Genomic DNA, 23,942 nt, shown 5'->3' with positions numbered 1-23,942 from the left:
TTTTTTTTAATTCCACACCTGACAGGTTAACACTGAGGGTCCATGAGCATGACCTTTGACCCCAGCTGCTTCCCAGGCATCAAACCGTGGCAGCTTTAGTGAATAAAGTACGTATTTTCTCCAGAGGACTTATTAGAATGCGCCCTTTTCTTCTTCTTCATCAAAACTTTTTATGTGTCTCCTCTCTGCATAGTGTGTATTTAGACTGATACGTGTGCGTCTCTCTTAGACCTTCAGCTTAAATCACATCATGAAGAAAATAAATAAATCACAGACACGTTATCAACACGAGCCGACATTCAGAAAAGCTCACATGTAGAATCACGAGTGAAGCAGAGGGCCACAGTGTTAAAGATTAACAAGGAATTTAGTCTGGAAATCAAAATGTTTGTTATTGTCAGATTTTTGCAAAGCTAACTGATTTTTTATGAACACATAACAATTTGTGAGTAAACTGAAAAGTGAGATCTAAAATAACATCATGACTGCTCCACTCAGGGTCTCATTAAATTAGTACAGTGTTTTCAGACTAGATTTGTCTCACAGGGAAGGTTGTGGATTTAATCCGGAGAGTGGTTGGTTAAATAAAGTCACTTCTTTATTGGCTGCAGTCCTGTGGAATCATATCCATTTCCCAGTGGAAAATTCCCAGTTTGGCTGTTATTGGCCATTATTATCCACTGCAAGAATATCATTATTTAATCCAGCATTATTGCATTTAAGCTAAATGTAGAGTTTCATCCTCATTTTATCTCGTGGTCAGAAGCTGCGGCGTTTCTCTTGTTCCAGCTTGGACGTGGAGATTTCCCGGTTCCATGAACGAACTGTTGTGTTCTCGCGTCTGAGGAGCCGTTGGGTTTATCTCTGAATGAAGATCAACGCAGTGTGGTAACAGACAAAAGGAGGGCCTGTGTGTGTGTGTGTGTGTGTGTGTGTGTGTGTGTGAGTGTCTCTGTGTGTGTGGAGGTTTGGGTGTGTCTCACCTGCAGTGGGAGGGGCATCACACAACTTTCAGGAAGAGCTCAACAACTTTCCACCTGACTGAGATATTCAAAGAAAAACAGAGGAGGGGAAAGGACCGCACTGCAACACACTGCAACACACTCCAACACACTCCACTCCACGTTGGAGGAAAACATGCAGAGTGAGTTTCTCCTTTTCTCTCATCTTACCTGAGATGTGTGTTTTGGTTTGTGCTGGTGTTTTCTCTTCGCTTGAAATCAGTTTTCTGGACTTATAAAAAATGATACAGTCTCATGAAGGAAGTCTTTTATTGCAGATTTGAGTCTAAATGTGTTTAAACTGACTGAGGTTATTGAACCTGAGGTGTTGGATATGACTGACGTGTGTGTTTAAACGACTGACACCATTCTTACAAAACGTATTAAGGTCAGGCTGAAATCAAATCCCAGGGAAGTTTGTGGTGAGTTTGGTTCCGTCTGTAACGTAGGGACGGTCCAACCCGAGGCAGGTGCAGCGGAGCCGGAGAGCCAGAGTTTCTACATTCCTGGGATAGTTCCAGAGACAAACGCTGCTTTTAAAGGCTCTGCGGCGTTTTCTGTCACATAATTATTGGACGAAAAAACAAAAGTGTTTTCTTTAGGTTTAAATGTTGTGAATCAGAGTATATCTGCTTTCTTCCGGAGACTGAAATGTCATGTCATTTGAATTTAAATGCTTTAAAATGTCCCTTAATGCGACACCAGATGACCATGTAGAGAAAACTTCCCCCATCAAAAGAGCCATTTTCGTCTCTTTCCACCAAATAAAATTCTTCTGCTTAACAAACAAAACATGCTTAAAAATAAAAAATCCAAACAGCTTTTAATCTTATTTATGTAGTTTTACTAAATATACATTCTGGACTTTTCATGAGTACAATTTGGAAAAAATGTAGCTGTTTTAGCTTTTGAAGCAGATTTTTTTTAAAAGCAGTTTTAACATTTTTATGATCCATTCTTGATTCTTTCAAACAATTTGGCTACTTTTCATTTGTCAGTCCGGCTTTTTTAACTTACATAATGCTTTTTTCTTGGTTTTTAGCCATTTTAACCATTTGTATCCTTTTTTTATGACACAAAATGATACAGTTCCTGTAAAAAGGGAGTTTTTCCTTTCCACAGTCGCTTGCTTGCTCATGTGGATCTGTTGGGTTTCTCTGTAGAAGTGTCCAGAAACGACCATGTTGTAATTGGCACTTCATAAATAAAAGCTGAATTGAATATCAGCTTCAGATGAGCACACAGACACATTACATCGCTGTCAGCGAATCTTCACTCTCTGCATTTTACACACACACACACACACACTCGCATTGAAAGGCCATTTACAGTCAGCAGCTCATCTCAAACACACGTTTTGGGCGTGAGGAGGAAGAAAACCTGAGAAGTCGCCACTGAGGGTTCAGAGTCCAGTCACGTTCAAGGACGTGCCGTCAGAGTAAACAGCCGTACCGAGCATACACACTCGCTCAGCTTGGATGAATCATTCACTGAGGTAAGCGTTTTGGCAGGATCAGACGGGTACTGCTGTCGAGTATCGCCGTCAAACTGTCGTGTTAAAAGGAGAGCGCTGTTTTTCTTTTAGTTGATTCCTCTCTGGCTGTGGACGGGACTCAGACTCAGATACACAGATCAGATTCCATGCCTGCAGATGTCTGCCTGGAAAAATAGTCGAAAAGCAATCTGCTGTCCGGCATATTTCATCTCTGGAGTGTAAAATCTAAGACATCCAGCTGCTGAAACGTAACAACCACACAGAGACTCGAATGGCAGAGAAACCCAAACCAGTTCTGAGAATTCCTGACTCCTGTCGCCCGTCCCCCAGGCATCGGCTCCATCGGAGGCCGGGGCCTCCTCTCCGAGGACCAGTTCACCTGCTCCATCTGCCTGGAGATCTTCGTGGAGCCCGTCTCCACGCCGTGCGGCCACAGCTTCTGCAGGGCCTGCCTGCAGGGCTACTGGAACCACAGCAAGAAGCTGCTGTGCCCCATGTGCAAGAAGAGCTTCCCCAAGAGGCCCGAGATGAGCGTCAACCGGGTCCTGGCCGAGATTTCCTCGCAGTTCCAGGGCCTGATGGTGGCGGGCGGCGCCGAGGGGGCGGCCCCGCAGGGGTCCACGCTCAACCTGAGCTCCGACACGGCCTACAGCGGCTCCCCGGCGAAGGACACCGGGGAGTTCGCTCGCTCCGGGGACGTTCCCTGCGACGCCTGCATCGGACGGAAACTCAAGGCTCTGAAATCCTGCGTCAACTGTCCCGGGTCGTTCTGTGAGGCTCACCTCCGGCACCACAAGAAGGTCAGTCCGCATCCCGGGGCGCAACAGAAAGGACTGAGGTTCTTTTACATGGATGCAAATAACATGGAGTGTAAACAAAGAGCCTCATAGAGGAGAGACAAGTGTAATCATAATGGCAACAGCCTGAGGTTGATGCTACAGCTATCAATCACATTTTAATTCAGGCCAGTCCAGGTTTATCTCGAGGGAAAATAACACCATGATAACCTTTAAATTTAAAGTTTTTCTTTACTGAGGTGTAGAATATGCCTGATGAAAATGTCTATTTTCACAAAACCCAAAGACTGTGATCTCAACATAAATCAAAATGATACAAAAATACAATGAAATGTCTTTAAAAAGCTTCTGTTACATCAGGAATGTTTTTATAAACTCACCCAGACAGCATGGCTTTGAGGCTAATGCTAGCACGCTAGCTGTCATGAGGGCATCGCCGATATCTCAGATAAACACTGTGTTGTGTTGTTGTTATTAAGAAATTTGTGAAAAAACATCAATGTTTTCTTTGAAATGTTTACAATTTGCTTCATAGTTTGACTGGATTTTAGCCAGTTTTGGCCCACGGGCCTTATGTTTGACACCCCTGTGCTGCAGGAGCTCAGTGGGATGAGAAGCACAAACATTGAAGTATTAGTTACAAATCTCTGTGTGTTATTATGATTTCTCATAATCAGACATATCTAAAACTAAAACTGAAAACATCCTTCTTGGAGGCAGACGGTTTGATTCCTTTCTTCCTCTCTCCAGGTGAAGACTCTGATCTCTCACCGCCTCATCGAGCCCACGCTCCACCTGGACGAGAAGATCTGCAAGAAGCACGAGCGCCTGCTGGAGCTGTACTGCCGCACCGACCACGTCTGCATCTGCACCGCCTGCGTGGAGGCCTCGCACAAATCCCACGACATCGTCTCGGTCGACCACGAGTTCAAGAAGAAGACGGTGAGCGGGGCGGGGAGCGCCGATCGGCGGGGGAGTCGGTGACGTTCTGACGTATTGACGGGTCGGCGCTAACTGTGGCTCCGCAGAGCAACCTGGGAAAGAAGAGGTCGGAGCTGAAGAACATGATCCGGGAGCGAGCCAAGAAGCTGGACGAGATCAAACAGTCCATCAAGGTCATCAAGGTAAAGCCGCCGAAGGAAACCAGGCGCAGCAGGGTTCAGTGGAGGTCATCGAATGAGGGGGGAAACGCAACTTTCTGAAAGTGTTCCGGCTTCATCTCCATGGAAACGGGGGAAAAATGCAACTTTTCTGAAACGCTGCTGCTGCATTTGCACACCAGAACCGTAGTAAACACTTTTTCTGCACATGTGCAGAAAAGTAGATCAACAATAACAACATTTTCCTCCAGAGTGTCTTGACGTCTCGTCCATATTCTCCTGGACGTGGTAGTTTTTAGTTAAGTCACCTGGAATAGGAATCCAGCTCCATCATCGGTCCACAGGAGCGTTTGAGTGCTCGCCGTTGCTAATCTTTGCAGTGAATTTTTCTCAAAAACGGCCAACGGCCCCCTCTAGTGGCCCCCTGCAGACAGCCATCATTTATAAAATATCTGTAAACGTCTTCACTTTTCATGCTGTGACGTTACTTTGCAGGGTTTTAGTAATGGAGAGGGCGGCGTGTTTCTGCAGTTTGTTTTTCTTTTACGCTCTCACACTCACAAACACACACACACACACACACACTCACACACTCACACAGCGTCAGCTCTACGTCTGAGGTCACCCAACCGGTGAGACCAGCGCAAACATTGACACAGTCTCTCACACCCTGCGTTTAACGGCGGCCTCTGCGCTGTAAAACACACCTTCAGATAAAAAGAAGCCAACAGCGACGGCGGCCTCAAATGATTTACCAGAGCAATTAACCGGGCAGAGCCGTGCGCCAAACCCTGGAGACGGAGAAACGGGCTTATCAGAGGTGCAAAATGAAATGTTTTTCCGAAGCTGCCAATCACGTCCTCTCACCTCCAGCTTCATGTTCCGTCTGTCTCCTGCGTTAAGTACAGCGAGGATCGAGTTACAGCACAGGAAGGCCGGAGTGTTGTGTGTAAACAGGAAAGCCATGTATATATTACTCACCCAGATACAGACAGCAGGTCGTAGCAAACAGAAACAAAACAGCATCACTTTCTCTAAACGCTTCTTTTTTTTTCACTTTGCAGATTTAAAAGCAGAACACGGCTATGTGATTGAACTTTGACCTCTTACAAGAATAAAGCCGGGTGGTTTTTTTTCTCCACCAGGAAATAACCAGTCAGTCCAGTTCATCGAGTGGTGAACAGCCTCCGACGACACAATGGATTAAATGAAACAAAGAAAAGAAAAGGCTTTTTACTTTTGTTTTTTTTTCCTTTGGTTGAATTCAGGTCAAATATCAATCGACTTCCATGTAGATTTTCTGGAATGACACGTGCACTTTTAATCTGTGCATGTGATAATATATTGTTGAAAAAAGTCCATGAAATGATTAATCCAGTTGACGTCCGCAGAGATAAATTCAAATTATGTCTTAAAAAGATGCAGAAACTCTCCTTTATTACACTTTGTCTTTATTTCAACAACCAATAAGTTAAAATAGTTGATAGCATGTAGTTATATGGAAGACTTACATGAAATGAAAAGGGCTAAACAGAAAAAAAGTTATATAAGGAGCTTGGAAATTAAATTTTGTAATAGACAAGACCAGAAAAGTGAAGTTTTTCTGATACATGAACAGTTTATGGTGAAAATGAAGCACTAAAATGAGACAAAAATCATTGCTACTTGTTCTACAGTCAATTTTTTTTGTAGTTTTTCTCCTGAAAGTGTTATTTATTTTAATAGCGTTTATATAGCGGAGAGTTAAATCGCTCCAGCGAGATAAAATATGTGAGAAAACAGCAATATATTAATTTGACCACTAGGGGCGCCCCTTAGTCTGAATCACGTGGTGAATGAGTGGCTGTGATCAGGAGTACTCCTCAGATGTAGAAATATTTCTACAATTTGACAAATTTAAATTGTGCTCATAAATTCAGCTGCCTTGCTATGTTATTATGTTCCAGCAACATGTGGCCAAATGTTTTCCGCTTTTGAAGATTTAAATAATAGAATAAAAATCGTCTGTGGGGCATAGTTTTGTTGAAATTGCAGTTTTTTTTTTGTTTTGTTTTTTTTACTGGTCCACTGGTGAACTCAAAATGAACCTGTCCTGTTTTTGTCCCCTGAAGTGAAATGTGTGACTCCGATCGGATGTATTGATCTATCTGCAAACGCCGTGACATTAACCAGCGAGGAACCGCCTCGTCCTCCGCAGGCCAGCGCTCAGAAGGAGCTGGAGGAGAGCTGGCAGGTGTACGCCGAGCTGCAGCGGCTGGTGGAGCAGAGCCAGGCCGAGCTGGTGGAGCTGATCGCCAGCCGGCAGCGCGAGGCGGAGCGCCACGCGCAGGAAATGGCCAGGGGTCTGGAGAACGAGCTGAGCCAGCTGAGGAGGAGGAGCAACGAGCTGGAGGCCTTCGCTCAGACGCAGGACAAGGTGGTCTTCCTCCAGGTGAAGCGCCTACCTTAAAATTTCTATTTTATGACGCCTCTAAGCAATGGTCTTTATATTGCTGTGGAGATGATCTCGATGATTAGTCTTAATTTCAAAGCCAAACATCCTGGAGACGTCCGCCAGCTGCTCCAGATGTGGCTGCCAGGAGATTAGAGACACATCAAAAGCTTTTATGAACCCAGACAGTCTGTTCTGAGCATCTGTCTTCTCTGTGGATTCTGATTTCTGACATGAAACACAGTTTTTACAGCATTATGAAGGAGGAGAGAAACAAACGAAGCCTTGAAAACCCTCTGCATCGAAGCTCGGCTCAGATTTATAAACTGATACACTAACTCCTTAAGACAGTGACTTGACTGGAAAGACTGAAAATGACCAGCATCAGATATCTCTGGCTCTTCTTAAAGGTGCATTAAGAAGTTTTTCAACCTTAAAAATACCATAAATATTTTCGACCATAAATATGTTACATATATTCAATGATGTGTACAATGTGCCCTGACATATTCACTGTAAGTACCTCTAACAGCGCTAAATTGTCACTTGAAAGTTGCAGTGCCGGTCCGGCTCCAGAATTTTTTTGGAGAGAATTTGAGACGAAGTGACGTAATGTGCGCTCCCGCTGGTCTAAATTGCTTAGCTTTCGTTTTGTCCACCATTACTCCACGAAATGCTTAGCGAGCAACAACTGAGCAGTATTGAGGGTGGATCTTCCAGAAAGTAAGAAAAGACCGGCTTCTAGCACTGCCACAGCTCCACACAGACTCCACCAGGCAGAAGACACTTAAATTTTACTTGAGTGCTACTAAAAGAGCGAGGAAGGAGTTCCCCTCTTCCGTGCACGTACATGGACGCAAGTCACAGGCACGAGCGTTTCACTAAGCTGCATTACGCCCAAGGCCTGCAGGAGCCGTTGTTACGCATAAAACGTGCAAACTCCTTAATGCACCTTTAAGCTGCGAGCATCAATAAAACAGCGTTCTGAGAGGTCGTTCAGTTTTCATCTCGTCCCACTCAGTGACTCTGAATTGTGAGCCAGATCCCCAGATCCTAACCCAAACCCTAAGATCAGTGGGATGGGCCATGAAGTCCTCTTGATTTAAAGGGCTTCATGCAGTGACGTGCAGATGAAGCTTCATGAACCACTGTCTTTATTTTCTGGATCCACTAGATGGTGCTATCTGTTCCGGAAATGTTTGAGGGCCCACTTCACTGTCGGCCCTTCAGCCTCTATCTTAGAACCAAGAGTGCCATCTAGTGGATTCAGAAAATGAAGACAGTGATTCTTGAAGCTTCATCTGCACATTATCATATATTTAATAACATTTCTTTCAAAGACGGGAGGGAAAAAAGAATTTTCAGTGCTAAAAATTAGACTCCCTGATGATAAAAGGTTGGGAACCGCTGCCTCAGACGACGGCCTCTGTTCTGTTGTTCCCCAGAACATGACGACCCTGTCACCGCCGCCCGAGCCCAACGACTGGTCGGGGGTCAGCGTCGACACCGACCTTTACCTGTCGACCATCCGCTCCTCCGTCAGCGGCCTCATCGACAAGTTCCAAGACGAGCTGAAACGGCTGTACGGGAAAGGTGAGGGCGAACATTTGGCACCTTTTTTCAACACAGACACCTCAAAGAAAGGGCTGAAAGGGTTCCGCATAAAAATCAGTAAAATTGAGTTCATGTATTCGTCCATTAGACTGAACATTCAGCTGATGTTCCCACAGCAGAATCAGATTTTATTTGATCCTGATGTAAAACTCTCAGCAGTTGGTGTCTTTGTATTTGTGAGTTTGCATCAAGTTTGATTGAGAGTGTCCGACTCGCTGGGTTGCCAGGTCTGAGACGATAGACAAAGCTCAAAATGTGTCGTGACAGAACCACGTAGGTCTGCTTGGAAAGTCCAGCAGTGCGACACAATATGGAAACATGATAATTCTCTGTGGACCAGGAGTCAAAAGAGCCATTTTCATTATTTTTAAGTGGATAAAATTTATCTGGAGTCGTAAAACATGTTAATGACCTGAAATGAAGAAAAAACATTGTTGAAAACATTGATATACACACCAAAATTTAGGTTTCATTCAGAAAGTGTCAAAGTACAATTTAGGTGTTTTTTTTATTACTTTATTTTTTATTTTGCACATCAGTAGCTATACAACTTGTAGCCATTCTGTGTTTTCTCATGGTTACGATGCTTTTAGCTGTACTTAGCAATTTTTTTTCTTTTTTTGTTAAAAAAAAGTCCTTTTCCCATGTCTTTATTCTTCCTTTTTTTTTGTCCATTTTATTCTTATTTTTCTTTTCCAATTTTTTCCTATCTTGTCCTTTTTTTTTTGCCAATTTTTCTTTCTCTAAAAAAATAACCACATTGACTAACAGTTTCAATCATTTTAGTTCAACAAATTTTACACTATTTTTTACTATAATTTTTGAGCTCATTTATTTTTTTTTTATCACAATTTCAGCTTTTCTGGTTCTTTTTAGCTGATTTTGTGAGCTATTTATAGCCTAGATAAGGTCTAATTTTGATCGGCACAGTGTGCAAATGAAATAAAAATGAACGCAAAGTGTTTATTTGAATCATTTTCTGAAAAGGCTGACTCTGACTTTGGCTTGACTTTGGTAAGGTTTGTATTTCCTCCTGTACTTTCCCCACGTTGGGAGGACGGCAGGTGGTCCTGAGGCTGTTGTGCTGCTGTTACTATCTATGGCTGCTGGCTAATCTGGGTTGGAGTCAGTTTTTACTTTCGTTTTCACACCGTGATCTTTAGCCGCAGATGCTTCTCATGTCATTTGCACTCAAATAAAAACATCTGACTAAGCTCAAAACTTGGCGGAAGAAAAGCCTCAACCTACCATCAGCACTTCTGACACACACTAACCCAATTCCTCAAGTAAAAATCTCCATTTTATTATATATCAGCTAGCTATATAAAATTAAACTGATAATAAAGCATGTTGTAAAGCTTTATAGCTGTTTAAATGAAGTGTCTGTCCTCTGGTTGGGGTTTCGTGGTGAGAAGTTTCCAGTAAGTCGGATGTAGGTCACTGTGCGAACGCTTGGGAAATACAGCGGCGTGACTCAGGATAGCGCCGCGCTCACGCCCTCACACATGCAAGATGGCGGGACAGATGGCGAACTGGAGATGCAGCTGAGTGACGGGGCCACATGTCTGGAGCGGCGACAGCTCGGGACGACAGCCACATGTTTACCACACACACGTGACTGACCCCCTCCTCTGCCTCTCTCTCTCTCTCTCTCTCTCTCTCTCTCTCTCTCTCTCTCTCTCTCTCTCTCTCTCTCTCTCTCTTCCAGAGCTGAGGAAGGTGCAGAACTACTCCAGTGAGTAACGCTTCACTTTTGTCTCAGTCGTTTTTGTTTTGTGTGCAGCTAACCCAATCGGCCACCAGGTGGAGCTATTTCCTGCATCCAGCTTGAACTTAAATGTTGCATCTTTGGGCTGTTCGACAATAAATTCTTTAATTATTAACTTAGAAGAATTTACTGCTTCTACTTTTGTAGCAGCTTTACAGCAGGTCAATAAAATCTTAACATTTTGTTTAGTAGTTATTTTTGAAAGGTTTTTTTAATTATTAATTTGTTTCAGATATGTCAAAATATACACAAAACAAACACATTCTCTAAACAAATATGAATTTATATATAGATTTATATTAGGGCCGTCTGAGTTAATTACATTAATCTTGTAATTAATGTAGGGATGACTAAAGATTAATGTTTCTAATGGTGATTAATCACATTTTTACATTTAGGGCTTTTTTCAGTTTAAAAACTGTATTTTTATCATAGACATTGTATTAAGTTGGTCTACATGACACTTTATTCTGAAAGAAAATCCAACAAGGTCAAAAGGAAACAGTTTCTCTGTGTTTGATTTCCAATCAGTGGCTGCAGGAAGTGTTCTCACATGAACCTTCATGTAAACGAGGGTTCAGACTAATCCAGCTGTTTCTCAAAGTCTGAACACATTTCAGGATTCATTTCATACAACTGCGAGTGTGGAGTAATATTAAGTGTCAAAATATGTTTTTTTAAAAACATTTCACAGTATTTCTGAACTTTAGAGGTCAGGCTTTTCAAAACTTCACTTTGTGTTTCGGATCTTTGTGTTTCTTATGAATAAACATTAAACCATGCTTTGTCTGTCCCAGGTGAGGTGATCCTGGACCCCACCACGGCCCAGAAGAACCTGCTGGTGTCTGAAGACGGCCGGCAGGTGAAGTACGACGAGCACCGGAACGCTCACTCGGAGAACCCCAAGCGCTTCAGCCCGGCTCTGTTCGTCCTGGGCCTGGAGGGCCTCCGGTCCGGGCGCCACTACTGGGAGGTGGACGTGGCTCGCAAGACGGCCTGGACTCTGGGCGTGGCCCGGGCCTCGGCCCGCCGCAAGGGCGAGATCAAGCTGAGCCCGACGGGAGGGTTCTGGTGCCTGTGGCTGAAGAACGGCGAGGTGAAAGCTCTGGGGTCGCCCCGCCTCAACCTCCTGCTCCCGGCTCCGCCCAGCAAGGTGGGCGTCTTCCTGGACTACGAGGCCGGCGTGATCTCCTTCTACGACGCGAAGACGCGCCTGCATCTCTACAGCTTCAGCGACAAGTTCACCGAGAGCCTGCATCCCATCTTCAGCCCGTGCCTCAACCAGGACGGGAAGAACTCCGCCCCCCTCACCGTGAGCGCCGTCAAGCACAGCTGAGGCGTCCACGTCCACATCAACACAGCAGTGGCGAGTTTGAACACGTTAACTCAACCAATGTTCATTTTATTTGTTTTCTAAGCACTTTATATTAAACTTCACATCAGATTCTGCAAAACAAAGCCAATCTTTTTTTTATATGTCTATATATATAAGGAACGATAGCAATAATTGCTCATGTTTGTTTACATTAGTCTTATTGTACATTGTATATACGACCTAAAAGAAGGGTGATATGTATGAAAACACAGGAAGTCTTCATTTAATTATCACTTTAAGGCTTTTATCCATTAAAATGTTTGATAGGTGGGGATTTTTTTTTTTTATCTTTATAGCTAAAGCTGTTTTCCAGCTTTCTTACAGTTTCACCAAACTCCTGTTTACCAAAAGAGGATCCTGTCATTCTTCAGCAGCTTCATGTTGGAGTCATTTATTTAAGAATATAATCCAGGAAGTAAATAGTTTCTTTCCCAAGTAGCTATTTAATTCCGCTACTGTAAGAAATAAGTAATAATTGTATATTTTCAGTCCCTCTCCCTCCTCTGCTGGTGGCTGATGCTTCACCGGGTGAATGAGTTCGTTTGGACCGTTAAATGTTCTCTTTTCATATGAAATGTTTGTTTTTGTACCTGCGTTTTGATGCTTAATAAAGATAATCTGTGGCAAACAATGATTAGGTGTCCTGTCACACAGATTCCAGAGAGGCAGGTTGACCTACAGGGAAATGAAATGACCTCGACGAAGCTGCATTAATCAATTTTGTCATATTAATCCGTTTGGGGGCTTCAAGGCCATTTATTTAGTGTCAGCTGGGGAGATGCCAGGCCTCTGCAAAACCTAATCGAGATTAATCCAGAACAGAAAATGACTGGCCGAATGTATGTTTGCCTTATTATGTGAGGGAAACATGTTCAACCAATAAATCTTTGGACTGTATAAATGAAAACAGAAATTCAACAAATAGCTGAACAGTAATGTGTATACACATATATATCATACTTTCAGTCCATAAAAAAAACACCTTTGGTTCATATTATTTTCAGAAATTATAATTGATAAATAATTATAATAATTAAAGCCGCAAGCGGCATTGGTCGGGACCGAGCCTCCCCGCTGGCCAGCGACTGAGACGTCCACCCACTAAGATGAAGTTGTTAGAATCTGTCTTCCATTATCACAGAGTTGTTAGCATGTCCCATCCACTAACATGCAGTTGTTAGCTTCTGTCATCCACTAACATGGAGTAGTTAGCATGTCCCATCCACTAACTTGGAGTAGTTAGCATGTCCCATCCACTAACATGGAGTAGTTAGCATCTCTCATCCACTAACATGGAGTAGTTAGCATCTCCCATCCACTAACATGGAGAAGCTAGCATCTCCCATCCACTAACATGGAGTAGTTAGCATCTCTAATCCACTCACATGAAATAGTTAGCATCTCCCATCCACTCACATGGAGTTGTTAGCATATCCCATCCACTAACATGGAGTAGTTAGCAACGGTCATCCACTAACATGGAGTAGTTAGCATCTCACATCCACTAACATGGAGTTGTTAGCATCTGTCATCCACTAACATGGAGTAGTTAGCATCTCCCATCCACTAACATGGAGTTGTTAGCATCTCCCATCCACGAACATTGAGTAGTTAGCATCTCCCATCCACTAACAATGAGTTGTTAGCATCTCCCATCCACTAACATGGAGTAGTTAGCATCTCCCATCTACTAACATGGAGTAGCTAGCATCTCCCATCCACTAACATGGAGCTGTTAGCATCTCCCATCCACTAACATGGAGTAGTTAGCATCTCCCATCCAATAACATGGAGCTGTTAGCATGTCCCATCCACTAACATGGAGTAGTTAGCATCTCCCATCCACTAACATGGAGTAGTTAGCATCTCCCATCCACTAACATGGAGTAGTTAGCATCTCCCATCCACTAACATGGAGCTGTTAGCATCTCCCATCCACTAACATTGAGTTGTTAGCATCTCCCATCCACTAACATGGAGTAGTTAGCATCTCCCATCCACTAACATTGAGTAGTTAGCATCTCCCATCCACGAACATGGAGTAGTTAGCATCTCCCATCCACTAACATGGAGTAGTTAGCATCTCCCATCCACTAACATTGAGTAGTTAGCATATCCTATCCACTAACATGGAATTGTTAGCATCTCCCATTTACTAACATGCAATTGATAGCATCTCCCATCCACTAACATGGAGTAGTTAGCATCTCCCGTCCACTAACATGGAGCTGTTAGCATCTGTCATCCACTAAGATGGAGGTGTTAGCATGTCCCATCCACTAACATGGAGTAGTTAGCATCTCCCATTCACTAACATTTAGTAGTTAGCATCTCCCATCCACTAACATGGAGTAGCTAGCATCTCCCATCTACTAACATGGAGTAGTTAGCATCTCCCATCCACTAACATGGAGTAGCTAGCATCTCCCATCCACTAACATGGAGTAGTTAGCATCTCCCATCCACTAACATTGAGTAGCTAGCATCTGTCATCCACTAACATGGAGGAGTTAGCATCTCCCATCCACTAACATGGAGTTCTTAGCATGTTCCATCCATTAACATGGAGCTGGTGGCTTCAGTCATCCACTAACATGGAGTTGTTAGCATGTTCCATCCACTAACATGGAGTCGTTAGCATCTCCCATCCATTAACAAGGAGTAGTTAGCTTTTGCCATCTGCTTTCCTGAGTCACTGAATGAAGTCATTGAGTGTCAGAGTTTGATTGACAGCTGCTGTCAGCTGTGTAACTGCTCTGCATGTCCATATATGGTAATGTGAGTTAGAGTGCAGAGAGGAGAAAATTACAGTTTCCTTCTGCGAAACAACTGCTCCTTGTACCTTTCCTGTTTGGCAAAACTGAACAAAAAATATCACGTTTGATAGGAAAATTAGTTGTCTTTCAGTTGGTGAGGCTTTCAGAGCATTCAGACTTTTAGTTTGGACCGCAGAGGCCTCAGTTTGTGAGAAGCGCGAGATTTTTCCCCATCCAACTCCATTATAACTGAGAGCTAAAAAAATGCAGAGCGCACACCTTTTCTTACCTGTGTAAACTTACAGATACATGATATTTTCCCCACTTATGTTACATCATCTTGTTCAGGAGAACCTGCTGGAACTTTACATGTGCTCGGTTTGTTGATAGGAGTCACGGTTTAGCCGCAGTCGCCACTTGTTCGAGGTGCTGAAAAAAGGTGACTTTTTTCCTTTTTTCCCCATTATAACGGATGAGGGCCGGAGCAAGGCAGGATTTCAGACTTCCAACTTTGAACGCTAATAAAATCCACACCGTTAGACTTTTGACAAAGTTGTTCACAACTTTTGTAGAGAAATTTGTCCTCTTTCACGTCGTGTGACTCTTATGTCTGCACGACAAACGGTCTCGGAGGAGATAATTTTTTCATGAGGAGTGATTTTGATCAAAATTTTACTTTGAAAGGGAAATGGCGGACTTCCTGTTGGATTTAGGTGAGTGGTCTGAGCGCGTGAATTTTAGATCTCGATAAGATGAACGCGTGAGTGTTGGTTTGATCTCTCTACGACATTCCTGCGGGTCGTAGCGACTGTTTTAGACGTTTTTCGGGATATAGGTGGCGCTAGAGAGCTGATGGTTTTCGTTTTTGTATTTTATAAAATTTTTCGCCGGTCACGATGTGCGTGCCAAATTTGGTGAGTTTTCGTGCATGTTCAGGGGGTCAAATTGGTGTTTATTTGGGCGTTAGTATAATAATAGAGGAGGAGGAGGAGAACGAGAACGACAAACGAACGAAGAACAATAGAGACCTTGCCCTCCGGGCATGGTGGCCTGCGGCCACCATGCCCTCCGGGCTCGGTCCCTAATAAACAATAATTAGGGACCGAGCCCCGGAGGGCATGGTGGCCGCAGGCCACCATGCCCGTAGGGCAAGGTCTCTATTGTTATTCGTTCGTTTCTCCTTCTTCTTCATTAGGGACCGAGCCCCGGAGGGCATGGTGGCCGCAGGCCACCATGCCCGTAGGGCAAGGTCTCTATTGTTATTCGTCCGTTTCTTTTTCTTAGCTATTATTAGGGACCGAGCCCCGGAGGGCAAGGTGGCCGCAGGCCACCTTGCCCGTAGGGCAAGGTCTCTATTGTTATTCGTTCGTTTCTCCTTCTTCTTCATTATTATACTGACCTACCAACTAAACGCGAATTTGACCCCCTAAACATGCACGAAAACTCACCAAATTTGGCACGCACGTCATGACCGGCGAAAAATTTTATAAAATGAAAAAAATAACCCAATCTGCTCTCTAGCGCCACCTAGAAACAGTAAAATTGTCGCCACAGTCCGCACGAAAATCGCAGAGAGATCAAACCAACACTCACGCGTTCGTCTCATTGAGATCTAAAATTCACGCGCTGACACCCCTGACCTAAATCCAACAGGAAGTCTGCTATTTCCCTTTCAAAGTAAAATTTTGCTCAAAATCACTCCTCACGAAAAAATTATCTCCTCCGAGACCGTTTGTCGTACAGACATAAGAGTCAAGCGACGTGAAAGAGGACAAATTTCTCTACTAAAGTTGTGAACAACTTTGTCAAAAGTCTAACGGTGTGGATTTTATTAGCGTACAAAGTTGTAAGTCTGAAATCCTGCCTTGCTCCGGCCCTCATCCGTTATAATGGGGAAAAAAGGAAAAAAGTCGCCTTTTTTCAGCACCTCGAACAAGTGGCGACTGCGGCTAAACCGTGACTCCTATCAACAAACCGAGCACACGAAAAGTTCCAGCAGGTTCTCCCGAACAAGATGATGTAACATAAGTGGTTAAAATTTCATGACATATGTATGTTTTCACAGGTAAAAGTTGGTGTGCGCCTTGCATTTTTTTTGCTCTCAGTTATAATGGAGCCGGATGGGGAAAAATCTCGCGCTTCTCACAACCTGAGGCCTCTGGGGTCCAAACTAAAAGTCTGACTGCTCTGAAAGCCTCACCAACTGAAAGACAACAAATTTTCCTATCAAACGTGATATTTTTTTGTTCAGTTATGCCAAACAGCAAAGTAACCAGCAGCAGTTGTTTCCCCAAAAAAGACTTATTTTCTCCTTTCTCCACTCTAACTCACATTACCATATATGGGCATGCATTGCAGTTACACAGCTGACAGCAGCTGTCAATCAAACTCTGACACTCAATGACTTCATTCAGTGACTGTCAAAAGCAGATGGCAAAAGCTAACTACTCCTTGTTAATGGATGGGAGATGCTAACGACTCCATGTTAGTGGATGGAACATGCTAACAACTCCATGTTAGTGGATGACTGAAGCCACCAGCTCCATGTTAATGGATGGAACATGCTAAGAACTCCATGTTAGTGGATGGGAGACGCTAACTACTCAATGTTAGTGGATGGGACATGCTAACTACTCAATGTTAGTGGATGGGAGATGCTAACTACTCAATGTTAGTGGATGGGAGATGCTAACTCCTCCATGTTAGTGGATGGAAGATGCTAACAACTCCATGTTAGTGGATGGGAGATTCTAACTACTCCATGTTAGTGGATGGGAGATGCTAACTACTCAATGTTAGTGGATGGGAGATGCTAACTCCTCCATGTTAGTGGATGGAAGATGCTAACAACTCCATGTTAGTGGATGGGAGATGCTAACCACTCCATGTTAGTGGATGGGAGATGCTAACTACTCCATGTTAGTGAATGGGAGATGCTAACTACTCCATGTTAGTGGATGGGACATGCTAACAACTCCATCTTAGTGGATGACAGATGCTAACAGCTCCATGTTAGTGGACGGGAGATGCTAACTACTCCATGTTAGTGGATGGGAGATGCTATCAATTCCATGTTAGTGGATGGGAGATGCTGACAATTCCATGTTAGTGGATAGGAGATGCTAACTACTCAATGTTAGTGGATGGGAGATGCTAACTACTCCATGTTAGTGGATGGGAGATGCTAACTACTCCATGTTCGTGGATGGGAGATGCTAACTACTCAATGTTAGTGGATGGGAGATGCTAACTACTCCATGTTAGTGGATGGGAGATGCTAACTACTCAATGTTAGTGGATGGGAGATGCTAACTACTCCATGTTAGTGGATGGGAGATGCTAACAGCTCCATGTTAGTGGGTGGTAGATGCTAACAGCTACATATTAGTGGATGGGAGATGCTAACAGCTACATGTTAGTGGATGAGAGATGCTAACAGCTACATGTTAGTGGATGGGACATGCTAATAACTCCCATGTTAAAGGGTGGACGTCTCAGTCGTGGGCTGGCGGGGAGGCTCGGTCCCGACCAATGCCGCTTGCGGCTTTAATTATTATACTCCCCGCGCCTTTGACCTCAAATTTGACCCCCTCAACATGCACGAAAACTCACCAAATTTGGCACGCACATCGTGACCGGCGAAAAATTTTATAAAATACAAAAATAAAAACCATCAGCTCTCTAGCGCCACCTATATCCCCAAAAACGTCTAAAACAGTCGCTGCGGCCCGCAGGAATGTCGTAGAGAGATCAAACCAACACTCACGCGTTCGTCTCATCGAGATCTAAAATTCACGCGCTCAGACCCCTGACCTAAATCCAACAGGAAGTCCGCTATTTCCCTTTCAAAGTAAAATTTTGCTCAAAATCACTCCTCACGAAAAAATTATCTCCTCCGAGACCGTTTGTCGTACAAACATAAGAGTCACGCGACGTGAAAGAGGACAATTTTCTCCACAAAAGTTGTGAACAACTTTGTCAAAAGTCTAACGGTGTGGATTTTATTAGCGTTCAAAGTTGGAAGTCTGAAATCCTGCCTTGCTCCGGCCCTCATCCGTTATAATGGGGAAAAAAGGAAAAAAGTCGCCTTTTTTCAGCACCTCGAACAAGTGGCGACTGCAGCTAAACCGTGACTCCTATCAACAAACCGAGCACACACAAAGTTCCAGCAGGTTCTCCCGAACAAGATGATGTAACATAAGTGGGGAAAATATTATGATATATGTATGTTTACACAGGTAAGATAAGGGGTGCGCTCTGCATTTTTTTTGCTCTCAGTTATAATGGAGCCGGATGGGGAAAAATCTCGCGCTTCTCACAAGCTGAGGCCTCTGGGGTCCAAACTAAAAGTCGGACTGCTCTGAAAGCCTCACCAACTGAAAGACAACAAATTTTCCTATCAAACGTGATATTTTTTGTTCAGTTTTGCCAAACAGGAAAGGTACAAGGAGCAGTTGTTTCGCAGAAGGAAACTGTAATTTTCTCCTCTCTCCACTCTAACTGAAATGACCATATATGGGCATGCAGAGCAGTTACACAGCTGACAGCAGCTGTCAATCAAACTCTGACACTCAATGACTTCATTCAGTGACTCTGGAAAGCAGATGGCAAAAGCTAACTACTCCTTGTTAGTGGATGGGAGGTGCTAACTACTCCATGTTAGTGGATGGGACATGCTAACTACTCCATGTTAGTGGATGGGAGATGCTAACTACTCCATTTTAGTGGATGGAAGATGCTAACAACTCCATGTTAGTGGATGGGAGATGCTAACTACTCAATGTCAGTGGATGGGAGATGCTAACTACTCCATGTTAGTGGATGGGATATGCTAACTACTCCATGTTAGTGGATGGGAGATGCTAACAACTCAATGTTAGTGGATGGGAGCTGCTTGCAACTCCATGTTAGTGGTTGGGAGATGCTAACTCTTCCATGTTAGTGGATGACAGATGCCAGCTACTCCATGTTAGTGGATGTGAGATGGTAACTACTCCATGTTAGTGGATGGGAGATGCCAGGCACTCCATGTTAGTGGATGGGAGATGCTAGCTACTCCATGTAAGTGGATGGGAGATGTTAACAATTCCATGTTAGTAGATGGGAGATGCTAACTTCTCCATGTTAGTGGATGGGAGATGCTAACTACTCCATGTTAGTGGATGGGAGATGCTAATAAATCCATTTGAGTGGATGGGACATGCTAACTACTCCATGTTAGTGGATGGGAGATGCTAACTACTCCATGTTAGTGGAAGGGACATGCTAACTACTCCATGTTAGTGGATGGGAGATGCTAACTACTCCATGTTAGTGGATGGGAGATGCTCACTACTCCATGTTAGTGGGTGGAAGATGTTAACTACTCCATGTTAGTGGAAGACAGATGCTAAGAGCTACATGTTAGTGGATGGGAGATGCTAACAACTCCATGTTAGTGGATGGCAGACGCTAACTACTCAATGTTAGTGGATGGGAGATGCTAACTACTCAATGTTAGTGGATGGGACATGCTAACAACTCCATGTTAGTGGATGGGAGATGCTAACTACTCAATGTCAGTGGATGGGAGATGCTAACTACTCAATGTTAGTGGATGGGACATGCTAACAAGTCCACTATTACAGATGCAAACAGCTACATGTTAGTGGATGGGACATGCTAACAACTCTATGCTAGTGGATGACAAATGCCAACAGCTACATGTTAGTGGGTGGACGTCTCAGTCGCTGGCCGTCGGGGAGGCTCGGTCCCGACCAATGCCGCTTGCGGCTTTAATTATTATACTGACCTACCAACTAAACGCGAATTTGACCCCCTAAACATGCACGAAAACTCACCAAATTTGGCACGCACATCATGACCGGCGAAAAATTATATAAAATGGAAAAATTGACCCCATCTGCTCTCTAGCGCCACCTAGAAACAGTAAAATAGGCGCCACGGCCCGCTGGAATGTCACAGAGAGATCAAACCTACGTTGACGCGTTCGTCTCATCGAGATCTACATTTCACGCGCTGACACCCCTGACCTAAATCCAACAGGAAGTCCGCTATTTCCCTTTCAAAGTAAAATTTTGATCAAAATCACTCCTCACGAAAAAATTATCTCCTCCGAGACCGTTTGTCGTACAGATATAAGAGTCACGCGACGTGAAAGAGGACAAATTTCTCTACAAAAGTTGTGAACAACTTTGTCAAAAGTCTAACAGTGTGGATTTTATTAACGTTCAAAGTTGGAAGTCTGAAATCCTGCCTTGCTCCGGCCCTCATCCGTTATAATGGGGAAAAAAGGAAAAAAGTCGCCTTTTTTCAGCACCTCGAAAAAGTGGCGACTGTGACTAAACCGTGACTCCTATCAAAAAACCGAGCACACGTAAAGTCTCACCAGATTCTCCCGAACAAGATGTTGTAACATAAGTGGGGAAAATGTCATGATTTATGTACGTTTTCACAGGTATAAGTTGGTGTGCGCTCTGCATTTTATTCCCTGTCAGTTATAATGGAGCCGGATGGGGAAAAATCTCGCGCTTCTCACAAACTGAGGCCTCTGAGGTCGAAACGAAAAGTCTGACTGCTCTGAAAGCCTCACCAACTGAAAGACAACAAATTTTCCTATCAAACGTGATATTTTTTGTTCAGTTATGCCAAACAGCAAAGGAACAAGGAGCAGTTGTTTCCCCAAAAAAGACTTTTATTTTCTCCTCTCTCCACTCTAACTCACATTACCATATATGGGCATGCATTGCAGTTACACAGCTGACAGCAGCTGTCAATCAAACTCTGCCACTGATTGCCTTCATTCAGTGACTCTCAAAAGCTGATGGGAGAAGCTAACAACTCCTTGTTAGTGGATGGGAGATGCTAACTACTCCATGTTAGTGGATGGGAGATGCTAACTACTCCATGTTAGTGGATGGGAGATGCTAACTACTCCATGTTAGTGGATGGGAGATGCTAAGAGCTCCATGTTAGTGGATGGGAGATGCTAACCGCTCCATGTTAGTGGGTGGTAGATGCTAACAGCTACATGTTAGTGGATGGGAGATGCTAACCACTCCATGTTAGTGGATGGGAGATGCTAACCACTCCATGTTAGTGGATGGGAGATGCTAACAGCTACATGTTAGTGGATGGGAGATGCTAAGTACTCCATGTTAGTGGATGGGAGATGCTAACAGTTACATGTTAGTGAATGGGACATGCTAACAACTCCATGATCGTGGAAAAGTGATGCTAACAGCTACATGTTAGTGGATGGGAGCTGCTTACAACTCCATGTTAGTGGATGACAGAAGCTAACAACTGCATGTTTGTGGATGGGACATGCAAACAACTCTGTATTAATGGAAGACAGATTCTAACAGCTTCATGTTAGTGGGTGGACGTGTCAGTCGCTGGCCGGCGGGGAGGCTCGGTCCCGACCAATGCCGCTTGCGGCTTTAATAATAATTAAAGCCGCAAGCGGCATTGGACGGGACCTCGCCCTCTGGCAAGGTGGCCCGACTGAGGTCGTCCTCGTACTTTGATGACCGAAGTCCAAGTCACTGGGAACCTTGCTCCTCCATAGACTTCCAGCACCCTCTCACCCGCTAGCATGTAGCTGTTAGCATCTCCCACCCGCTAGCATGTAGCTGTTAGCATCTGTCACGCGCTAGCATGTAGCTGTTAGCATCTTCCATCCGCTAACATGTAGCTGTTAGCATCTCCCATCCGCTAGCATGTAGCTGTTAGCATCTCCCATCCGCTAACATGTAGCTGTTAGCATCTCCCATCTGCTAGCATGTAGCTGTTAGCATCTTCCATCCGCTAACATGTAGCTGTTAGCATCTCTCATCCGCTAGCATGTAGCTGTTAGCATCTCCCATCCGCTCACATGTAGCTGTTAGCATCTTCCATCCGCTAGCATATAGCTGTTAGCATCTCGTATCTCTCACCCGCTAGCATGTAGCTGTTAGCATCTCTCACCCGCTAGCATGTAGCTGTTAGCATCTTCCATCCGCTAACATGTAGCTGTTAGCATCTCCCATCCGCTAGCATGTAGCTGTTAGCATCTTGCATCCGCTAACATGTAGCTGTTAGCATCTCTCATCCGCTAACATGGAGTTGTTAGCATGTCCCACCCACTAACATGTAGCTGTTAGCATCTGTCATCCGCTAACATGTAGCTGTTAGCATCTCCCATCCGCTAACATGTAGCTGTTAGCATCTCCCATCCGCTAACATGGAGTTGTTAGCATCTCCCATCCGCTAACATGTAGCTGTTAGCATCTGTCATCCGCTAGCATGTAGCTGTTAGCATCTCCCATCCGCTAACATGTAGCTGTTAGCATCTTCCATCCGCTAACATGTAGCTGTTAGCATCTCCCATCCGCTAACATGTAGCTGTCAGCATCTCCTATCCGCTAACATGGAGTTGTTAGCATGTCCCACCCACTAACATGTAGCTGTTAGCATCTGTCATCTGCTAACATGTAGCTGTTAGCATCTGTCATCTGCTAACATGTAGCTGTTATTATCTCCCATCCGCTAACATGTAGCTGTTAGCATCTCCCATCCGCTAACATGTAGCTGTTAGCATCTATCATCTAATTCAGCAGGGGCCACGGCAATGGATTGCAGTGCGGGAAGCTCCATTGCCGTGGCCCCCACTGAATCGGTTGGATTTAAATAACTTCTGAAGGAATCCAAGCTGCACCATGTTTGTCTGAGTGAATATATGAGCAGGCACACACCTATAAATAAGGTCCAGGTATCAAAAAAACCAGAGTTGCCCTTTAACACTGTTGAATTTGAAATGATCCCTGTGCTTTGTTAAAAATGTCATATTTTGCAAAAATATGGGGTGTGAGGCTCTTATTTTGATAGTCATGTCTGCTCCACTATGTCAAACACCAATATATCCATGTGAGTGTGATTCCATACATTAATTTGCCTGTTTGAGCAGCAATCCATCACTCGTGTGATTTATGGTCACGGAGCGCCATCTACTGTGGAAAGCAGGGACAACATGCAGAATGTTTTACAGCAGCTCTCAGATCAGCCCTGAGGCTCAATGCCCATATATGGCTTAAGTAGGTCACATGATGTTAGAGTGTGACTCGGCAGACACACAGTTTCTCTTTGGTCAAAACAGCTGGGGAAATGCATTTCCGTGGACCAAAGTGAAAAAAACACCCTCAAGTTTGATAGGCATTTTAGTTGTCTTTACATATATCAAGTTTTCAGAGCAGTCAGACTTATAATTTTGACCATGGAAGCCTTAATTGGTGAAGAAGGAGAGAGTTTTTGAGCAAAAATGTACAATAAAAGTGTGAATGACGGACTTCCTGTTTGATTTAGGTCATGGGTACGAGTGAGTAAGTTGTAGATCTCGATGAGACGAACACGTGCATATGTTTCTTTTCTCTGTACGACACTGTGAAGGGTGAAACAGTCCATATTAGTGGTTTTGAGTGAAAAGTGTTTTGAGGCACATTTGATTTGACAGGAAATAACGGACTTCCTGTTGGATTTAGGTATAGGTATGTCTCTTGGTAAATTGTAGAGCTCGATGAGACGAACTCATCCATGCTGATTTTATTTCTGTGCGACATTCGTGCGGG

At 44.0% G+C, this 23,942-nt stretch overlaps 1 protein-coding gene across 1 annotated transcript; it reads left to right on the top strand.

Moving 5' to 3' along the window:
• The first annotated feature begins 1,019 nt into the window (after window positions 1–1,019).
• LOC115386047 (nuclear factor 7, brain-like) lies at window positions 1,020–12,215 on the top strand. Its single transcript, XM_030088239.1, has 8 exons — window positions 1,020–1,144; window positions 2,827–3,296; window positions 4,044–4,235; window positions 4,322–4,417; window positions 6,591–6,824; window positions 8,270–8,417; window positions 10,147–10,173; window positions 11,004–12,215. The coding sequence occupies exons 1-8, from the start codon at window positions 1,138–1,140 to the stop codon at window positions 11,540–11,542; spliced, it is 1,713 nt and encodes a 570-aa protein (XP_029944099.1). The 5' UTR covers window positions 1,020–1,137; the 3' UTR covers window positions 11,543–12,215.
• Window positions 12,216–23,942: the final 11,727 nt, after the last annotated feature.

The sequence above is a fragment of the Salarias fasciatus genome, chromosome 3 (assembly GCF_902148845.1).
Source record: "Salarias fasciatus chromosome 3, fSalaFa1.1, whole genome shotgun sequence".
Classification (NCBI taxonomy): Eukaryota; Metazoa; Chordata; class Actinopteri; order Blenniiformes; family Blenniidae; genus Salarias; species Salarias fasciatus.
The sequence above is the reverse complement of the archived record's forward strand: the minus strand, read 5'-3'. Positions and strand labels throughout refer to the sequence as shown.

Excerpts from the sequence above, each read along its gene's own strand:
- LOC115386047 (XM_030088239.1), top strand. Across the intron at positions 6,825-8,269 it reads ACAAGGTGGTCTTCCTCCAG|AACATGACGACCCTGTCACC; the intron begins GTGAAGCGCCTA and ends GTTGTTCCCCAG. Across the intron at positions 10,174-11,003 it reads GAAGGTGCAGAACTACTCCA|GTGAGGTGATCCTGGACCCC; the intron begins GTGAGTAACGCT and ends TGTCTGTCCCAG.